This window comes from Thermobia domestica, chromosome 8 (genome assembly GCF_964235325.1).
Source record: "Thermobia domestica chromosome 8, izTheDome1.hap1.1, whole genome shotgun sequence".
Classification (NCBI taxonomy): Eukaryota; Metazoa; Arthropoda; class Insecta; order Zygentoma; family Lepismatidae; genus Thermobia; species Thermobia domestica.
In genome coordinates, this window is record NC_137461.1 from 158,792,126 (window position 1) to 158,815,531 (window position 23,406).

At 36.6% G+C, this 23,406-nt stretch overlaps 1 protein-coding gene across 2 annotated transcripts in view; it reads right to left on the minus strand.

Annotated features, from left to right (window-relative positions):
* The window catches only part of LOC145693309 (fatty-acid amide hydrolase 2-like), an 89,342-nt gene that overhangs the window by 41,278 nt on the left and 24,658 nt on the right, over positions 1–23,406 (minus strand). For both annotated transcript variants that reach the window (XM_081769176.1, XM_081769175.1), the window contains exons 3-4: positions 15,199–15,418; positions 4,465–4,682 (exon numbers count right to left, since the gene is read on the minus strand). In XM_081769176.1, the coding sequence (XP_081625302.1) occupies positions 4,465–4,682; positions 15,199–15,418 (438 nt within the window). The remainder of the gene's footprint in view (positions 1–4,464; positions 4,683–15,198; positions 15,419–23,406) is intronic.

A 23,406-nucleotide genomic window follows, 5' to 3' on the forward strand; every position in this document is an offset into this window, starting at 1 on the left:
TGGTCAAGAAAAACCCACAACTCTGGAGCCAGCACTTCTGAATCGCAAAGGGGTTCTCCTGTTACTGGACAACGCTAAGAACTACGTGGCTAGGATGACCCGGGAAAATTCCTAACCCCCGGGAAATACCTAACCCTAAAACCCGGGAAACGTTCCCTACGCCTTACATGGGAAACACTATTGCATTCGCTATGCTCTTCGGACATTGCACCGTCCGATTATCACCTGTTCCATTCCTTGGACAATCACCTTAGTGGACGCTATTCAAATCCCTAGTAGAGGTGCAAAATGCACTTGATATCTTCACTTCACGGCCCACCATGTTCTATCGCGATGGCCTTCCAGAACGTTGGTAGAAGGTCGTCGATGCTGATGGGGACTGTGATCTTTCAGGTACGTCTTAATTGACATATCGATATTCGAAGGTGATGGCTAAAAAAGCGACAGAATTTTCTTGCTTACTTTTATATATACATTTAAAAAATTAAATATATGCGGAATTTCGTTACAATGTTAAAATTAAGAATTAAACACCTGGATTTTCAACTTTTCAACTAGAGGACGTTCCCGACAGCACATTACTTAACTGTATTCATTTTTTTATTATTATGGATTTGATTATGGTAAATAATTCTTAGTATTTAACACAAAAAAGACACCATACAACAGAACACAGATTAAATGAATACACATAAAATTAATGCCTAACAATGCTATAACATATTTCAGTGTTAAAAGTTAGTTACTTTGGTTTGTTTACCAAAAGCTCCTTTACATTATTTACTGTCTGTCTGGGAGATTTAAAATATCAAGAACTACTTAATGAATCACCATCAATTTTGGCCAGAATGTATAGCGTTATAAGTTACGAAAGTTCGTTGATAGGAGGTGATCCATACATCTGATTCCAAGATATGGAAAATAAAAGATCGGTTCCCCATGTACTTTTCTGGAGTAATTACGGATATTCCTTGCCCGATACATTACCTACCGATGTTGAGATGAGTGTGTTAGTACAATGTCCAGCATAAAATATACTAATTAGGGATGGCCAACATTATTCGCATTTCAGAAATTTTATTTTCCGGAATTGGAAATTTCAGTTCTCAGATCTTTTTTTCGAAATTGAAATGTGTTTTGAATTCCGGATTATTTCCGGATTCAGCAAAGTAAAAATTCCAGAATTGACCATACTTAACACTAATCTGTCCATGGCGTACAACGCTAAAGTGAAACTAAATTACTTTCAATCAAACTCCTTCACGTGTTCTACATTGACACTGCTACTTTTTCCTAACTTACGTGATCACCTAAATTAGTACTTTGCACAATGTCATCGTTACACTCTACACATAAGACAGTCGATTACTATGGTATACTGAATTTTAACAAGAATCAATTTCCGTTGTTTGGTAAAATATAACAATCTTGAATATTTTTCTGTTCTGATTGTTGCGTATGGTATGAAAATTTTTACTGTAACTGCATTCTTTTGCTCTGATGTCAAATTAACAACAGCACAACTGTACTACCATAACTTCAACTATAATCAAAATATAAGTGCATATTTAGGATTGTTAGTTGTTGCTTAACAACCCAAGCGTCCAGGGCCATATATTACTCTACAGTAAAGATTTCATAACACATATGCAAGTGTTTGATATTGGAAGATGTCAAGTAAGACTAGTAGCCCAATTTTTTCAATAAAACAATTTTAAAAAATGACATGTAACATTCTCCCTGTAGTATAGTAGCATATTCTACTATACTACCACTGCAATATATATATTTATGTATTTTTACCTAAAGAACACAATTTCTGGTTACAAACTAAAAAGAAGAAGAAAAATAAGACAAGTCAGTTCCTAAGCAAAAGAAAACTGAACCAAATGCTTAACTCAAAAAGGATATGGCATTGTCTGTTTTTCATCTATCTTATTCTTAAATTTCAGAGTAGTCGCATGCAATGCATAAAATGTTCAACATATGCGTGAATACCTGTGAAGATAACAGAAGAATTTTGTACAGGCTATGTCCTAACTACAATATAAAATAACTAGTGGTGGGCACAAAAACCGGTTTTTCGCTATTTAGAAAAAACGAAACAGGTTTCTGAAAAATTTCGTAAACCGGTTTTCTTCAAAAACGGGTCCTGTTTCCACCGTGTACTGCTCCACTAAATTGAACCTGTATAGTTGTCATCACCATTATAAATCTGCAGTTATTATGTCAGTACCATTTCGTATTTATGTTGATATTTATTTTATTTATTAGGTTCATGTTTTAGTTGTTTCATGTTTTGTTTCGGTATTAATCCAGTTTATAGCAATGAACTTGTAATTTGTTTTCAAGTTATAACGGTGTATTCAAGCATTAGGTGACATGTGTATAAATTCTGCACCTGAATACGAAAAAGAGAAAGCAAGTTAAAGTTAAATAATATACACAAATGTTTTTTTAAAATGTATAAAGCTTGAGTCTTCTTAATTAAACGTCAATTTTGAAGAAACTTCGTACATTCTGCGGTTTAATTATTGGAACGAGAAATATAATCCGAAAAATATAGTAAAATTCAAGTTAGCAGGAAATTTAATGGGATTTGAGAGTACCAAAAACGGAATTACAACTACGGAGCAATACCAACGGTAATTTGTATTTTTTCATATTAGATTTATTATTATTTGAAGGAGGATCCACTACAAAAATGATGTCCAGCTAAGAAATTGAATCTTGTCCAGTAGGTGATGCCTCCTGAATACATAATCTTTCCCCTAAAATGAAGCTACACTAAAATTTAATCGAATAATAATAATAATTGGAATCCTCAGCTTCAGGCCTAACAACTAAATCAACAGTTCTTTCGACAAAACATGTTTTCATTCAATATCATATTCAGTATCGAAGGATGATACAGCAATTTAGGTAGATACAAATAATTCATTACTAATATGATATATTTTACTGTATTTTCAATGCTATGGAGCTATAGAACTAATTGCCGTATTTTAAAATAAGAGAAACAACAGCAAATAATCATATGAAGTCTCATCATCTATAATATGCATAAGTAACTACTATCTAAAAAATAAAATAAAATACTACGAAATGAATAATAAATAAAGCAACAAGATATTGATGAGTTGTTATGGAATGCTAAGGATAATTGATTATATATAATAATAAGTAATTATGGAAGAAGTATATGAAGAAAAATATATGTATATATATATATATATATATATATAATGAATAAATAAATAAATAAATAAATAAATAAAAGGGAGCTACTCATTTATTAATAAATAAATAGCGATTAAATAATTTGATGAGACGATGTCCATATTATAAGCTATGACAGCACCTTTGGTTATGATAATTTTAGTTCCACTAACTATTAAACCTCTACCTAATAGATTACCACCTCAACTTGTTTGCATGGGGCTGTACTAGTATGTTTACCTGTAATTACACCAGATATATGTATATATAAAATATTTATCTTGTATTTTCTGATATAATCTATTATGATGGCATGTCTTGTATTTATGTGTCAAAGTATTTTATGTAATATATGTGTTAAATTTGATTTCGAGTGATGTCTGCTAATACGTTTTATTTCAGCAATAATTTCGTAATCCATGTTACATATGTATTGTGGTGTAATTATTACATCGATAACGCAATTTCGATAAAGTAACCTTACAAAATTTATATTGTGAAATTCTGAATATTCCTAATTAGATAATACATGCCTCTAATAAAACTTTTGTGTTTTTTTTTTTTTTTTTTTTTTTCATTTGATAAGCTGTATTTCAATTCTGATGAGTCGTACATGACTTTTAAAGCTCATATCTCGGTCATTCACCATCCGACGGACTCATTATAAACTTTCTGGACAACAGTCCAGTGGCCATCTATGGGCCGTGTTTGATGTTCCTAGTTTCAACAATTGCGGACAAAGAGCGTCGAACAGAAAATCACCGTTGCGCAACAACTGCCACCTCCAGTCTGATGTTATGTCACACGTCTGTCAACGGTAAGGATGTTTCGGAGCTGCAGACCTGGACATCGGAGCCAGCGGTTGCGTGACAGGTATTATGGGCACTGGGGTAGGACAACCGAAACCGGTTTCGGTTTTCTTCAAAGCCGGTTCGGCTTACACCGAAACAGGTTTCGGTTTTCTCCATACGACATAATTATATGCATCCTATGGCACAACTTCGTGTCGCTTGAGCGACCGCTAAACATTATCCAATTGAGTTGATTTTTTGCAGCGAAATATACTTGTAGGAAAGGAACAATATTAGCAACTATGCGCAATTAAATTCGCAAAAAAAAAATTTGAACCAGCCTAATATATACATACATACATATATATATATATATATATATATATATATATATATATATATATATATATATTCATTTATTCATTTGGGAAAGAAAGAATTAACACAGTAATACCTCTCCTCCAGATGATCCTCCAACCATTCTAGTCGTGTCATATGGATTCTGTGTTTGTCCATGTATCGTATTGCGGGTTTCATACCACATGCACAGTTCTGGTATATTGGTTACAGCTAATACAATACCACCTGCTTTTTTCACAAGTGTAATAACTTCTGCATCCTTGTTGGCTATATACGACTGTCGTGCAGCTAAACCCATTGTATGATGAAGACCTTTAAAAAATAAAATATTTTCTTTTCATATACACAGTAAACAACATAAAATAAATATAAACATTTTAATTTTCCTTTCCTTTTACCTCTTTCTTTTTTTCGAAGTTCGTTGTTATACAATAGCGTAGCGAAAATGCACGGAACCGGAAGCAAAAATTAGTTTCTCATCAACTGTAAATAATAATAATAATAATAATAATAATAATAATAATAATAATAATAATAATAATAATAATAATAATAATAATAATAATAATAAATATTTAGTTCATTCAATATTAATTGGCACTTCCTCTATAACTCCTGCAAAGCATCACTTTGAAATGTGTCGAAGTTTGGTGAAGATGGACTATAGTACCGTCTACTGCCACCAGATGGTGTTGGTGCTTCCCATGGATGCTGCACTGCAGAAGCACTTGTTTCGGCTTGCGTGTACGCCAGTGGACAGCGGTAAAACAACATGGAAGCAGACAAGCATGCACAACGGTGGACAGTGTGGTTTCTCTGTAGGGAAGGAAAGACTGCTTCAGACATCCACAAGAGGTTAGTAACCACAGCAGCAAGTCACAGATGCGTGTTTTGTTGGATATCAGAGTTCAGACACGGTAGGGATTGCGCTGAAAAACCCAAAAGCACTGAGCGTCCAGCAACTGCTCGCAAACCAAACAATGCCCAGAATGTCAATAACTTGATAATGGGCTACATAGTCCGTCAGTTAGACCACCAAAAATGAGAAAATAACATCACAAAGAGGGAGAAGCTGCAGCCAGTATAAAATCGTTCAACATAGTCCCAACAGTGAAAAAATGCATGTTGCCCAACCTGAATTGGTAGCTTTCCCAATATGGCGGCCAAAAACAAAATGGTGGCATCAAATTCTTAAAACCACTCATAATTCTCTCAAATAACATGTTTTTTAAACGTTTTGAGGTTCAATTACATGGTTTTCGGGTTTAAGGAATATGAATTTTAATTACAAAATGCATTAACTGGCTTTATTGCATGTAAAGTACATAAAATTTACCAAAACACAATGGGTAAAACAATAAATTGACTCTAAAACTCTACGTTTATTTAATTCTCTTGCATATTGCGGAATTCTGTGTAAATTAGATAACGTTCTTAACATAGCTAATATGCTTGATGTATAGTCTTGAATCTCCGAATATAGTATTTTATAAATACGACATTAGTAGCACCTTTATTTTTGTATAATCAGAACTGCAAAATAACATATTAAGTGTAGTTTTAACGCTTTGAGCTATATCTGGTGTAAATGTCTCTTAATCTTCCAATATAAATCCCAATCTCCAGTTTCACTTGCAAATATAACGTTAATAAAATTTCAACTGACCAAAGCAGTATATATATATTTTAAGAGTATATACAGGGTGTTTCAAAACAACACAGACAACGTTTGGGAGGTAATTCCTGACACGAAGATAAGACAAAAAGTATACACCAACCTTGGTGAACAAATGCCTCCTTTCAGAGTTACAGGCTACCGTAAGCATGAAAAAATGAACTTTAAATATCAATAGCTCCAAAACTATGAGACATACCATAATCGGGTCAAGACTTCAATTAGGAAATAATATGTGCACTATCCAAAAATACATGTTCTAGAAGTCACACAACAATTTGTATAGAGGGAGTTTGGCTAGGGGCATATAATTGAAGTACCCACCAACTACCTCTATAAAAATTGATGCGGAAATACCACAGCATTCTGAAACATGAATATTTGGATAGGGCACATACTAGTTTCTAAATGAAGTCTTGATCTGACTACGGTAGGTCCCATAGTTTTGGAGCTATGGATCTTTAAAGTTCATTTTTTCATCTTTTCGGCAGCCTATAACTCCGAAAGGAAGCATTTGAGCACCCAGGTTGGTTTATATTTTCTGTCTTGGTGTCAGGAATCACCTCCCAAACGTTGTCGGAGTTGTTTTGAAACATCCTGTATATCTGTGTTACAGGTTCGGCCTATATAACTTAGATGTATACTCTTAAAATATATATACTGCTCGCTCAGTTGGAATGTTATTAGCGATCTTGAATCTTCCAAAGCTACAATGAATAATTTATAAGGTTAAATGCCAAATCCACAAGATTGAGGTAACTCATCCAAAACTTGGCTTAACCACTATCGCCTGTTTCTAAGTTCCTAATGAACTCCAGTATGGTTTTCTTCCAATCTACTGTGATTCTGTTATGCTACAGCAATTCATATGTAGTCTGGCAGATGTTCGTTTGAAATTTTTCAAGAAGTGTCATAAATTGTTCCTGTAATAAGGGGTGTTGTGAAATGACTGCTAAGTCCTAGTATTCCTGTATCAGCAACAAACCTAATACCTCATAAACTGCTTTATGCATTCGAATACCTCGATTGTATCTTTTTCCGCTTAGTGCATTGTCAATTGACCCTTCCACTACAATTCCACTGTTGACAATTGGATCTTTTAAACCAGCAGCTCCAAACCTACGACCAACTATTCCTAACAGCATCATCAGTAGGTGGAATCCTCCCATCATCAGCAATATATTCCTGAACTGGTCCTTGTGCTTCCAGTACACATCACATGCTTTTGCAATAAAATAATGGATCGAAAATACAAATCACAACAGAACCTCATCTGGTCTTTTATTGCACATCCTCTGCAATATCAAAACATCACAGGCTGTTTTATGTCAGTGGCTGGCAAATCAACAGTACCTAGAAAACCAATGTTTGTTTTTATGACAAATACAACATCCCGTAATGTGATGAAGAACCATGTCCAGCCTGGTACCAGGAGACTTGAATTAGTCTTGAGGCAAGGCTTTTAAACCATAACATGTACTGTACCCTCTGCAGAGCTGAAACTGCTTTGTAGCTGGTAGAATTCTCTAAATTTTGAATATGTGTCAATTCACCAGGTGGAAGCCGCTGTCCACGGTAGTATTCTAGGATTTTTTTCGTTGTCAAATCTTCAGGTAATGATTTCTTTGGCCGTTTTTGAGGGGGTTCTATTGGAGTATTAGATAGCTGTGTAGTTCTCTGGCAGTACTAAATAAAGTGCCAGATTCTGAAGACAAGACTATTATTTTTGACTTCAGCAGTGATTCGCCAGTTTGTCGCACAGCGATTATTGAATTTACACGATATGGGGTGATATCAATAAAACGGAGAAGTTACTCATTACGCCCAATTTTGAAGTAGTTACTCGCATTGGTATCAATAAAAAGAGAACTGAGCACTAGTCGTCTCGGCTGACCTCGGAGAAGCCCCGCCCTTTTGAAGTAACCACACCTCTATTCTCGAGCCGAGTAACTACTACGCGTTTGATATCAATAAAAATCAAAGACTCCTCTGTGATGCTAGTAACTTCTCCAAATTTGTGGAGCAAGCTAAATAGGTGACTCCGTGCGAAATATGGCAGAGTATGATTGTTTTACTAAGTAGAAAAATTTATAAACTGCATAGAAATGTTGGAAATGGAGATTACAAAAAGCATTATAAGTTTATGAAAGAAAATGTAGTGATTAGCACAACATCTTTTAAGGAGAATCAACCGAAATTCGGGGTGGTGGACTACGTAATGATGAAAAGATGCGGGTTTTCTTCAAAGGCGCCGATCCTGTGGGGGCCCGGGCCCCCAAAGCACATGTGGGCCCCCTATTGTATTTATGAATATACAATATTTGGCATAATTAGAGTGCAATTTGTCTTAAAATCCCGATATATATACCTTCTGCATCTGAATAACCTCTCCCCCCAAATTTACAGAGAAATCGGTGCCCTTGGTTTTCTTGCGTTACGTGAGTGATCCGGGATTCCAGGTCGGAATGTCAGGGGATTCTGGTGTGGCTCAAAGTACTGTCTATGACTACCTGAAAATGGATTGTTTCCGGAAGTGTGCGTAATATACAAACAGCAAAGGCAGAGTGGCAAGAACAATATACATTTCCGGGTGCTATCGGAGCACTTGACTATATACAAGTGGCATTAAAGAAACCTAGTATTTTGGAGAGTAATACGTTAATAGGAAGAGCTATTTCGTGGCTAAGCGGTTAGCGTACATGCCTTTGGCATAGGAGACCCGCGTTCGATTCCCGGCAGGAGCTCATGTAGTTTGGATTCCACGTTAATCAGTGGGTTCTGTCTCATATAGGCTCGCTACTGAAAAGGACGTTAAACTAATAATCAACTCAACTCAACGTTGATAGAAAGGGTGTATACATGAGAATGTATTTTGTTTATGTCAAGGCGAAAGGGGACACGTATGGTGTGGAAAATGCAATCAGATGGACGTGATTTATGACGTGGGTGGCTGGACTTTTTTTAAAAAGAAAACAAAGGAGCCAAGTGTCTGATTTCGTTCTTAAAGCCAAACAATCTACAAAGACCTTGGACAACACGTGATATGTGCTTGTCGTGTTAATCTTGATATTGCTGGATATGTGCTTGTCGTGTTAATCTTGATATTGCTGGATTCCAATCAACATCCATCAGCTCAAATAGGTTCATTTCCATGGTTTCAGTATTACTTTCTTCTTTTCTTTTTTTATTTTTTCTTCTTTTTTATTTTTGTTTTATTCTCGCTCGAATATTAAAGATTCTCTTTTGAATTCGTCTCTCAGTCGTAGATGTATTTGATATTTCGTTGCATTTCACTGTAATTACCTTCAAAGTTTCGGCTTTCCTCCGTTTACTTTCTGGTAGCTGTGACTTTGAAAGTACCACTGGAAACTCTTTTAAAATATCCACAAATGCACTTTGGTTGAAGCTATCGTTGCTACTTGCCCGTTTCATGGCTTTTAAGATACTACGTCATAGGTTAAAAACAACGAAATGACTGCGCGATGAATGGGAGAAATGAGTAATCACTTCTTTTATTGATACGATTCAGTGCTACGTGCAGAGGAAGCGCGAGTAAACGTTCACAAATCTGGAGCAGACTAGACCTGAGTAGTGGCTTCTTTTATTGATACGAAATTGAGGGAGGAGATTACTCCAGGCGTAGTTACTCCGATTCTCGAGCAGGACTTCTCAGGAGTAGTTACTTATTTTTATTGATATCACCCATGATGTGCCACCACATGTTAATGTTTGTTCTAAATTGTCAATGTTATCTTCAGTCAGTAGGGTAACATCTCTCTCTGGATTCATTGACACTAGAAATTTATCAGGAAGTGCCACATGTCCTTGTTTTTGTTTAGATATAACATTTAGTACATATTCTGTTTCTAGTTTTTCAATGATATCATAGCTGATACCATGACCATGACTATTCAGGAGCCGTACAACAGTGTTGTTACACAGAGTTATCACTACAGATGAGAGTAAAACATTTTTAGGGAGGTTTAATTTCACCTCGAGAAACATTATATACCCATTGAAAAAGAAAATAAAGAGAATTCTTTAAACTCAAAACCATTGCACTGCATTGTGTGGAATTAGATGTGCTACTGATTACAATTGTAACAGACGTATCTAATCTTGGTAGTACATACAAGGTCTGTATGATAAGTAATGAGACTCGCCGCGCCGCGGCGCGCGTGTCGCTGGAGCGGGTTTGTCGGTGATGGAGGATGTAGGGGGGGGGGGTCCGAGCAAAGCAACGCACCGCGCGTCAGTTGGCTCCGAGCCTTAGTGGAGCGCGGACAAGCCTTGGACAAAGCCCTTGTGAACATTCTTGTCACGGCGGAAAATCAACAAACATGGAGGGTTCCATCGAACAGCGTTATGCGATCAAATTTTGCGTTCGCCTGGGGAAAACGGCTACTCAGACGCTTTCTCTCATCACGGAGGCCTACAAAGAGGAAGCCCTATCCAAAGCCCAGGTGTTTCGTTGGCACAGTGCGTTCCGGAACGGCCGGGAAAGCGTTGAGGATCTGGAGAGGGCTGGACGCCCGACAACAGTGACTACGGACGAAACTGTGGCAAAAGTGAGGGATCTCCTGAACTCAGACCGTCGATTATCGTTGAGATTGATTGCTGATGAACTCGATATGAACCACACAACAGTGCACAAGATTGTGACGGAACAATTGGGAATGAGAAAAATCTGTGCGAAACTGGTGCCGCGAGTGTTGACTGACGAACAAAAGCAACGACGTGTTGATTGTTGTCAGGAACTGTTGAACCTCATGAACAGTGACCCTAACTTTGAAGATGACGTCATAACAGGTGACGAGTCGTGGGTGTTCCAGTACGACCCTGAAACGAAACGTCAAAGCGCGGAGTGGCACACTCCTGCGTCCCCGCGCCCCAAGAAGGCCAGAATGTCGAAGTCAAAGGTGAAAACAATGTTGATTGTTTTTTTTGACAATGTGGGGGTGGTCCACAAGGAGTTTGTACCCCAAGGACAAGCCGTCAACGCCGCCTTCTACAAACAAGTCCTTGAGAGACTGCACAGGAGCGTCAAGCGGAAAAGACCGGCGATCGCTAGCCGGTGGAAGTTGCATCACGACAATGCCCCTGCCCACACCGCCTTCTTAGTGACCTCCTTTTTGACCCGGATTGGGGTGGAAGTCCTTCCACAACCACCCTACAGCCCAGATGTGAGCCCGGCCGACTTCTTCCTCTTCCCGAAGCTGAAGCCACGCTTGAAAGGAACCCGTTTTGCAGACGTCACAGCCATCCAAGCAGCCGTGACCACATTTCTAAAGGACATGCCGGCTGCTGACTTCCAGGGGGCGTTTGCAGCGTGGAAACATCGATTGCAGAAGTGCATCGACGCAAGAGGAGAGTACTTCGAAAGCTTTTAAGTCCCTGTACAGATCAGATCAATAAAACAATGTTTCCAGACCTGGTCTCATTACTTATCATACAAACCCTGTATAGAGAAATACATTCAGGATGCAAGTCGTCTTCTGTTGGTGCAATTTCTGTGGCAGTTTATCATTTTCTATAGCTAACTTTAACTTCAATGTTTAACGAAACTTGGTACACTGGTGTTCTTCTACGTTCAGTACTAACATATACTAAGTTCTTGTTGTGTAATGATATTTGCCTCATAAAATTACTTCTTCTCAAGAAACTTTATTTTCCTCCTAAGTTTTCTTCTTCTTCTTCCATAACTTTAACAAATTGTTTAAAAAGAATAACTCGAGGATTCTTGACTGTGTTCTACTAACTTTTAAAAACTTCAACAAATGAAACATTTTCACAGTTCATTTCCAAATTGTCAATGCTTGGCTGTGAGTCATTCTGTTTGTGTATTATCCTAACAAAATTTCTGTAACATGTGAAATGATACTTAGCTTCACTTGACACTAGGTCCTTAGTAGCAATACCTAATATTTTCATAGTTAATTCTATTTGTTCAGCCTGTACAATGTTCATTGGCTGCTGAGTAAACTGTGTTATTAGCTCTCATATCACAACTGTCAATGTGTTTTTGTACCTTTAACATACTTTGTTCTCTCACAGGATACAAATACTTTTGGCAGAATATTTGATGATACCAACTTGTCTTGCGACGTGGTCTCACATCTTGTGATTGGATACTTTTTCTTGTATTTTCTGAAGCTTTTGTTTATGTGGCAAGTCCTGCTGGAATTCTCGGTGGTATCTAATGTCTGCAATACTGGTACAGTCATCACTGAGCTCATTTATTCTATATGATGATTTACTCGGGTTTTTGCAGCATATTTCACTCTCTCCCAGCATTAGCACCTTAAGATAATTTTCTAGGAGAGGCTCAAATCTCTAGTTGGTATATTACGTATGGTATTTTTTATTTGTATTAAGAAAATTTTAAGAAATTTAATACATTTTCGTGAGCCAGAAGTTGGCTTGGGTCCCACCCTGCCCCCCTTTCCGGGCGCCCATGTCCCAGGCAGCTTTCACATCCTTTGTTTCAGTGAGGTCAGTAGCAGATGCTACACAGATAATGCACCTCCCTCATGCTTCCATCTTAAATCTGGGGAGAAAAATCTGTTAATATCATGGAATTTAATTATCGAAATCAGTTAATATAACACCAAATTTTATTTTCCGCTTTCAAATTATTATGTAATGATCATAAAACATATTTGAACCATGTTTTACAATAGACTAATAGATTCCTCGATCAAAAAAACATGGAATAGAAACAAAAAAAAATAATAAAATGGGTGTTAATTGGGACACTTATGACGGTTTTAAGAATTTAAGCCACCATTTCGTTTTTGGCCGCCATTTTAAGAAAGCTACTCTTCCAGAATGGGCAACATGCCTTTTTCCACTGTTGGCACTATATGGAACAACTTAAAGTATGTTGCAGCTACTCCCTTTAAGTGATGTTAAATTTTGCTGAATCTGACAGACTAACAGGCGAATCATGATTGATGAACTAGAGAAGGTAACAGGTCTATCACGGAAAACCCTCCACACCATCATCAAAGAGGATTTGAAGATGAAGGTGTATGCACAATGGATGACCCATTCCCTCACCATTAAGCAAAAGCAGAAGCGTCTAGAAATATGCCAACAGTTAGTGCAATAGTACAATACAGATCCAGCGGAGTTCTTTTAGCGTCAGGCCACCGTCGATGAGTCATGGCTCTTAAACGAGACTCCAGAAAAGAAACGCCAGTCTACGAGTGGAAGCATACTGGGAGCCTAGTCCCAAGAAGTCACGGCCGGGACTATTCGTGCAGAAACAAATGGATTGTGTTTTGGGACCAGGAAGGGATACTGCAGGTAGACTGGCTCTTTCCCAATACAACCGTCAACAGTGATCGGTACTCCAGGTCATTGCACCAACTCTGCCGACGCATTCAACAACGCCTCCACGGAAAATGGGGCTGTGGCGTTCTGTTCCAACACGGCAATGTGCGGCCACATGGCCAATCATAAGACCATTGCCACCGTGCGTGAACTTGGGTTTACTGTGTTTACACATCCTCCAAATTCGCCGATCTGGCTCCGAGCGACTATGCACTATTTAACGCAATGAAAGAGGTCATGCGGGATAAGAAGTTCACCACCAATGAATAACTCCGGGATACCCCCAAAGAATGGTTTACTATGCAAATACGGAAGCTGCCAAAACGATGGCAAAAGCGCATAGCCACTGGCGGGGAATACCTGTAATATAATCTGTATTCGTTTTTTTTTTTTTTTTTTTTTCAGTAAATGGTGCCTGTGAACACAAAATCATTGTAATGCCCATCATTTTTGAACGATCCAAGTATAATACTAAATTTCAATAGTCGTGTTATTTTTAATAAAAACTTGACAATGTGAGTTAGATTAAATCAAGTAATTGTCATTCTGTCAGCCCAGTACTCAGAACATTCTTAAGATTTCAGCTTTGCTGTGTGCGAATCTGACCCAAGGAAGACATCATCTGCAATCAAGAATGAAGGCTTGACAAGTCAATTGTTTATGGTAGGTAGGTGAAACATTTCTTTGTGTTATTCATATTATGTTACTTTATAGTGATATACAGTCGGAGGAGTAGTGAAAAGAAAAATGGCTTACATTGTGACAGCTTTTCTCCAACAAACCTATTTCTTTATATATTATTGTGTTAAGTTCGTTATCAAATAAGATTAGCACCATAGTACAAATATGCTTTCCATGTGCGAGAGCCGAGTTCGATTTCCGGTGGAAGTCTATGTGGTTTGGATTCCACGTTAAGCTGTACGTCGTCTCATGTAATCTCGGTGCTCAAAGGAACATTAAAGTTCAAAAACCCGCTAACCACCTACACGTGAAAAAACCTAAATCGACTGCAATTTTCAATTTCCGTCAACATTATACTGCACATGAAGAGAATTTAAAACCTGAGTTTGCGACGGAACAGGTAACTAGAGTTAAGGAACATGTACAGTAACCGCATAAAATGCTATTTAAATACGTATTTCTGTCATAAACTTAGTATACACATTACTTGAAGAATTCTAATACGTATATTCAGAAATATTTTACATTAAATTAGTGAAAAGGTAGAAATACTGTTTCAAAACTAGTCTATATGCAATAATACAGATGTTCTGATCAACCTTCCTGTATAGTGAAGTGAATTAAATGAAAGATCGTTAACTATACATGAACAAAAAATGACACTACACGTTTTGACGCGAACAACAAATCTATGTACTGTCGGAATCTAATGTTTTAGTGTCTTTTTTACACAGAATCCAACATAGATGCCAGAAATCGCTGCGCTAACGATTTAAATATTCGCTTATGATTTTCTTACTCTGCAACACAAAAAATTAATTATTAGCTATTCAACACAAAAAATTAATTATTAGCTATTAAGAGACTCTAAACCATCAATCACACTTTCTAAGAAGGCATGTATCAAATTTTGTAAATACCAACGATCTTAGCAACTTTTCACAGTCATAATTATTAATGATATTTTAGTATTGGTGTGGTTACATATTGCTGCATTTTTTAATATTATTTACTATTACAAATCTAACGAAAATATCTTTTAAGATTCTTTTGCTACATGAATACACGACACAAAAATTCGATTAAAAAAAAAAAAAAACTTTGTTCACAAAATCATGGAAAAAATCCTGCACATACCCTTAACACATGTACTATCCTTTGTTGTAAAAGGCACACCAAAGAATGGCTTCTCATTTTCTAATTCTGCAGCAGATAACTTTCCAGAGGCCAAAAGATCATCAGCTTCTTGAGCTTCCTGTAGAGCTGCTTCAAATCTTTCATCCACAACACAGTTTAAAATAGGATTGATCTCTTTGATACGATTGATGCAGGCTTGAACAAGTTCCACGGATTTCAGCTGAGAACATACAAAAAGTCTTAAAAATATATCTTACGCTGTTATATTACTTATCATATAGAAGTAGAATAACCTAGAATCAAATTTCTAACGTAAATAAGATATACAACACAGTAGATCACCGACTATCCGGACTAATATAGCGGAAAGGAAGACCGGATAACAAAAAAGCCGGATAGGCCGGAATTCAATAATCAATCCTAACTGCTTGTCTTACCCATACCAGAGAGCACACTTTTTATATCAAAATCCGTTTTCATTCATATTTTCTGACCCCTTAGTACAGGCTAGTACTGTACTTTATAAACACTTGTTAAACTTTTTAAAAGTATGTTATGTACGTACTGTTTTTAAAAAATATTATAGGAAAAGGAAGACAAAAAATAAAAATGCTATACACACTTTAAGATAAAATGTACTAACTCACTTATACTCAAATGATGTACAGTTAGCGACAAAAGTTCTTTCCGTTTGATGAAATTAGTTTAGTAAATAACTTTACAATGGAAGGACAATTCGAGTACAGTTTTCAGTAAATTAAAAAGAATGTAATTTTCTGTACGTTCCAGCCATACCACCGTCATTTCCAAAATGAATTTTACCAAACGGAAAGAACTTTTGTCACTGACTGTACATAGACACAATTTAAAATAAACAACAGACTAACGTAAAACGTAGGTCTAATTTTAAAAAGAAAACCTAAACTTAGTTTACTGTTTATTGATTAGAAAAGGTAGGTCTAAGAAAAGGAGTTGAAACTTACGATTTTTTTTTATTAAAAAAAAAAAAAAAAACTTTGTAAATGATCGCTTCTTCGCAAAATTGGTTTTTATGAGGCGTTAAAAGTTGAGTAGATCGTTCATGGAAGCGGGATAGTAAAGTCTACTGTACATTTAATGAATTTAATACCTTAGTAGGTACGAAGCGAAGTAAAATGGGTATTTGGATACATGTCGTTTGGATTCATTTTAGATTTATCGTAATACGATAAAATTGCAGTTGTAGCCAGCTTCGTCAAGCAATTGGAAAGTTCCTTGAATTACGAAATAGACCACTTCTGAATTGAAAGCCACAAATATAGACAACGAAATCCAACTATCATGTCAATTGGCCATTATTATAGGGATGGCCAGACGGATCCGGATCTCGGATATCCGGATCCTACAAGATCCGGATCCGGATCCTATAAGATCCGGATCTCGGATCCGGATTCGAAATTTCGGATCTTGAATCCGGATATCCGGTTCCTGGATCCGGATCCGAAATTTCGGATCTTGGATCCGGATCCGAAATTTCGGATCTTGGATCCGGATCCGGAATTTCGGATCTTGGACCCGGATCCGAAGTTTTGTATCTTGGATCCGGATCCGAAGTTTTGAATATTGGATCCGGATCCGGATATCCGGTTCCTGGATCCACACCCGAAATTTCGAAGTTCAGATTCATACTCCTGTTTTGAATATTTTAGGCCTTAGATTGAGACCCAGAACTAAAATATCCATATGTATAAAATTGACTAGGTGAATTTTATCTAACTCAGTGGGAAGACAATTCAATTTAAATGACAAAAGATTACATCAAAATCTCATTTTCACATTTTTCGGGTTAGACCATCCGCACACCCCATCATTTAGTCTTTAGTATATCTTTAAACGTACTACAAGTATGCCACTTTCATCTGAAGTCAGTAGTTGTATAGATCTGCCTTTTGTTATATATTAATCGAGTTAGGATTAAAATTCGATTGTTTGTGAGACCTATGATAATATTTTCAGAATGAGTTATAACGTTGAAAAACTGCATAGTAATGCTGCATATTTTCTTTGTGCCACATTGGAATTTAATGTAGTCTATCTTATACAATCGGCTCTTATGATTAATTCAATGATCTGAACTCCTGCAGCATTACGCTAAAATCATGGATGTCTTTGAATTTTCATCATCATTTCTATTTTTTTTTTTTTTTTTTATTACGAGCAAAATAAATATCATAAGCGGTATTTTACATAATACATATAGACGCAGATCAGTCAGTTAATTGCTTAAAGTTTGTAGCAAAGCTATTACATTTCTAAGACACTGGCGGCCTTAGGACAAAATCCATGGCTTTCCCATAAAATCTTAAATATCTCTATATAAAAAGAGCAAAGTCCTGAGTGACTGAGTGACAGATCACCGTACAGACCAAATCGCTTAAGCTACAAACTTGAAATTTGGACAGTTTATAGGGTTTGTGACGTAGGATACCACTAAGGAAGGACTTTGGGAAATTCGACGAGGAAGGGGGGAAATGGGGTGGAAAATATTGATGATTCTTGACGTTAGATACTTCAAATTTGGTATTTGGGTTTCTCATTGAAAATAATTTGATACTTGTTAAAGTGCTTTTTGATATTTAAATTAGAAGGGGCAGGGAAGATGTAGAAAGTAAAAGAACGGGTGGTAATTGCAGTTATTGCAATTAGTATAATAATATGCCTATATCTCGGAAACTTAAAGGGTTAGAAACATGGAATTTGGTATTTGGACTTCTCACTTAAAATAATTAGATACGTATTTCAACGTTTTTTTTTTTTTTTTTATGTGTGGCCCAGAAGGGAAGAAAAGGGGCGAGAAAAAAATTAAGTGGGGATTACAATTATTGTATTAATATGTTATATCCTTTAAGGTTAGAGACTTGAAATTTGGTATTTGCACTTCTCATTGAAAATAATTTGACATGTGTTTCAGTGTTTTTTGACGTTTTAGTAAAAAGGAAAAGAAAAGAGATGGAAAGGAAAGAGGGTGGGGATTGTAATTATTATAATAACATGTCGATATCTGGGAACCTCTGAAGGTTAGGAGCATAGAATTTGGTATTTGGACTTTACATTTGAAATAATTAGGTATGTACTTAAGCGTTTTTTTATGTATGTCTTAGAGGGGAAGTAAAGGGGCGGGGAGAAAAGACTTTTATATCTCGGAATCCTGGAATGTTAGAGAAATGAAACTTGTTATTTGAACAAAAATTCGTTATCTTGTGAAATGAAATGCTTGTGTTTCACGTGCACTGCCACGTTTATGCCGGTTAGGCTAAAGGAGACGGTGATTATGAGAAATAAATGAAATGAAGAAAGTAGGAGGAAACGGGAAAACCCCGAGAAAATCCACGAGCACGGTGTTTGTCCACCTCAAAGTCCACACGGTGCAAGCTGGGATCGAAACAGGGACCCCAAGCACCGGAGGTGAACGCTCTACCACTGAGCCACCGCGGCCCCTTAAAAATTCGTTATGTTTGCAGGCGTATGATGTGCGAGGCTGTAGACCGAACAAATGTGTGGGCTGGGGGGAAAGCCCCCATGTACTCGCACTGAAATTCGGTATGTCTCGGGATACCGGAATGTTATTATATACAATTTGATATTTGAACTGAGATTCGGTATGGTTGTAGGTTTACGAGGTACGAGGTCATAGGCCGATCAAATGAGATATCAGAGGGTCTAAGGGCAAATCCCCAGACATTTCTTTTTAAATTGATTATGATTAGAGGCTTTTGTGGTGCGAGGCCCTAGTAACGGGGGTCTAGTGGCGAAGCCCCCAACTAGCCGAGGTCTATTAAGTATATAAATGTATTTGCGTAATGACTGGAAATTGCATGTATGCCTGTGGACAAAATTGCATAAGTAGCCACGAGAAATGACAATCCTTTAAGATAAAAATTTTAAAAAGCTACCAAAATGTACTCTTGAATGAGTTGTATAAAATTATGTTTGCGCAGGGGCGAATCCAGAACGGACTCTTGGAGGGGGCGGATGGATTCTTAGGGGGCGGTTGGGGATGCTAGCAGTGAAAAATTACTTTGATGATCTGAAATTGCCACAAATTACTACTAAAGTACACTGTTAATGGTGGCGCTGGGTAGGGGCAAACGACTTTTCGCCCTCCCCCTGCATCCGCCTATGTGTTTACATGAATGATATAGCTCCTTATACAACCTATGCAGAGTTAATAGTAGTGGATTACTAATTACAAAGTGTTACTGCTCGAGGCTCCATATGGTATTTTGTATACACATACAGTACATTAATACATTGATTTTGATACATTAATTGCCATTTAGAACTTCATCTCTACTACAATTCTTAATTCTAACTGGAGTGGTACGGTCACAGAGAAACGTATTTTTAAAGAAAGAAAAAAAATGCTCATCAAGAGCAAGAAAAGGAAGTTGCTCCTTAATTTGATTTGATCTATATTTTATGGGCTGTTCTATTAGCAATGGCCTAGCCCATCACGACTAGGAAATGGCCTCATTCAGTGACCACAATAACTCAGAAAGAATTAGAAAAGTAAGCAGCCAGAGTCTAATGAAGAAGCTTGGGCTTGAGACTAAGGTTTCATCCCTGCATTTGACTAGTGTTACAGAAAACAAAGGACAAATTTCCACCAGGACGACAGCTTTAAAAAAGATTTACTACCTTTTCGGTCAAGTATTTCCACTAGAATCTAATCTGACAATGAGATTGCTCTCACCTAACTCGACAGTTTTACTCAATCAAATTTGGAGTAATTGTGACATATTAAGGCACGAAAACCAAATATCAACAGAATGAAAGGAACGCAAGGCTGTCACACGATCAGATACCAAAAGTGTCTTAAAATCTTATTTTAAGCATAGGAATGAAAATCACTTTGTCAATAATTTCGAAAATTTTGCTGATTCGGAACACCCGAATTTTCTGACACGGAGTTTCGAATCCGGATCCAAGATCCGAAATTTCGGATCCGGATCCAAGATCCAGATTTTCGGATCCGGATCCAAGATCCGTTTTTTCGGATCCGGATCCAAGATCCGTTTTTTCGGATCCGGATCTAAGATCCGTTTTTTCGGATCCGGATCTAAGATCCGTTTTTTCGGATCCGGATCCAGTGTCCGGATATCCGGATACCGGATATCCGGACCCAAAAATATCCGGATCTGGCCATCCCTACATTATTAATCCGATGACGACAACTCAAATGCATGTTTTCCACGCTTTATGAATGCTATCTGTATGAATAAAATTTTATTTCTATCTACCAGTAAATTCGTGCTGATTCATATGATGTACTGGTTAGCATGCGTCTTTCTGAGTTCTACTTCTATAAGCACACTTTCCGTGTTGAGTTAATACTGTGAGATGATTAAGATGCTACTTGAATTAAAAGATAGTTGTTTTGAAATTCCAACAAAATAAGGGGAGCCGGTATAGTAACATATTTCGGTTGAATGTCGCTCTACTTACAGCCCTTCGTAAGTTAAAGCTTAAGGAAGACTGTCATGAAGTTCACTTGTCACACACACACACACACACACACACACACATATATATATATATATATATATATATATATATATATATATATATTGACAACCTCCTCAGTTCGTGCCTTGAAATGGGGATGCAATCGTTGAGCTGAGAAGATCACCTTCCACTCACCATCTAGAATGAGTGGGTACGTTACTGTTTTCTATGCGAGAGGTTAATACTTTAAGCATGTTTCTTACGGGATTAAATTAAAATGACAACTCATAAGTTCAATGGATAATTAACAGTTATATTTCTGATTCTAATGTGTTGCTGTGTAAATGCCGTGGTTAAAACCGGATATCTAGAAACTTTGCCAGAAGAGCAACGCATACCAAGCATTGAGCATAGCATTTGAACACTGAATTCGAAGTCACACATACCTTGATTGATGTCTTCTGTCGATGGTCGCTGATGGTGCTCTCCTGGGTTGACTACTAGGTGTCGATATCGCCAAGTTAATATCGTAGTTGACAGGTGTCTCTCTGGTTAAGACACGATCCACATTGGTAATGGCTTCTCTATCCAATGTCCTAGTTTAACTACCGTTGGAAGTTAGTTCGTTGAAAATTGGCGCATTGAGACTCCAGTTTCAACTTCGTAATTGAATTGGTACTTTCAAGTCACATTCAAAAGACTTCGTTGTATTCGAACTTCTCCGTCTAACGACTCGGTACTTGCACCCACAATAGGCTCCGTACTTCTCCCTCTAGAGACCTCCTGTCCTCCGGTTTTGTTTGAGAATTCTCTCCAGGAATTTGGTGGCGTCGACTGACGTCAGGCACGTGCGACCTCCTTTCTTTGGAAAAACAAGGTTCTTCCTCATTTCGCGAACAACAACTGCAACACTTGGAATGCTCTGATCTCATGATTCTAGACAATTTCTACATATCCGTGAATGTGTTTCGTGTTCACAAACATTGTACAAATGCAACTCATGATTTTACAAATTGTTATTGCTGAAGCATTTTATAAATTTATTTCCTGCATTCGCAGACTACTAATTATGTGCTTTTGCTTGTTTTTATTCGCTGACGGCAAAATAGTATAATTTCATAAAACTTGCATTGACATAAATTATATTTGTTATTTTCCTTCACCAAACAACAATTTTAATATCTTACATAAATCCAATATTCTCAAAATAAACAAAAATGAATCGTTAAATTATGAACTTTGTTATCTAAAAATACAGGCTCTGCCACAATATATATATATACTTTGTACTAAATTTTTTACATATTCTTAAGGAAATATCCAATATTCTAGATATTTTATAGACTATCCATTATCAAGGATTGTAGAGGCTTAAAATAAACGCAGCAACAGGATCTTCACATGATTAAAGCTTCAATCTCAGTCGAAATCTTCATTTATTCTATTTCTAAAAAAAATACTATATTTTGACCATTTTAACCTAATAACGTATTGTATTTTTCCAGGCCTACTCTGTGCGTTCTCCCTTTTTTGGAATTAAATTTAGTGTAAGCGTACTTAACACCCATAGAATTTTACCTATAGGTAACTACGAGTATTTTAAACCACTTCTCGACGTATCTTCAGCATTCCACATACATGCACTATAGAATTAAAAAACTTTTCTTTTTTTTTTTTTTTTTTTTTTTTCGAGGAAGATTTGCACTGAAGTCGAAGGTTTAAGCGTGTGAAAGTTATGTTGCTGTATATGTTCTAAGCCTATACGCTTTGATAATAGACACTCGATAAAGTATCCGAAACATTGGATATTATTCCCTTTAGAATACAATAAAGATTAGTAGTAATTTTACTTAGAATATGTATTCCATTCGATCTATTTAAGTCATTTAGAAAATACATCCCTTTATATATAAACACGCTAACAAATACATACAAATGAAAACAATGCATTAAGAAATATATTACTAAATGCTCACAAACAATGAGTTTTTATTTAATGTAATTTCACCTACACATATAAAATTATGAAGTATATTTGTAATATGTGCCCCATATGTATTTTACGAGTGATCAAATAAGCAAATTAATAATTCAAAAATGCATGAACTTCTTTTCTGTCTACTCCCTTGTTAAGGTAAGAGTTTTCACAATTAAAATATTTTCCTTTATAACGTTGTTCGCTATCACAGCACATTCTTCTTCCTGTTACATATGAAATTCATGAATTTCTTTTTAATCTTTTGTTTCTTCCCTTATTCACCTTCAGCCAATCTAAAAGTAGTAACAAACTACAAAGCAAACGGACATGCTCTGTGTGTGATTATTGTATTACACACCTAATGAGTGTTTACACGTAGGAGTAAGTGTATTTACCTTACACCTAATGAGTGTTTACACGTAGGAGTAAGTGTATTTACCTTAAGTTTTTCTTACCCTCCTATGTATTTTCCTGAACATACCATAAACGAACTATACTTAAACTCGAACTATTCAATTCAATACTTCGGATGGAATGATGATGAGTACTTTTTATTATTACTATTTTAGATTTAATTTGGTGACTATAAAAGCCACGCGTGCGTAATAATCAGGATATGTGTCTCAGTTTCCTTCAACCAGAATGTCGAGGTGGTACTTTTAAATATTCGTCCCTTGCCGACCTTCGATCCACTTCCCTGTTATTGTTTAAAATACTGTATGTTCATAAATACTATACTCAAAGCT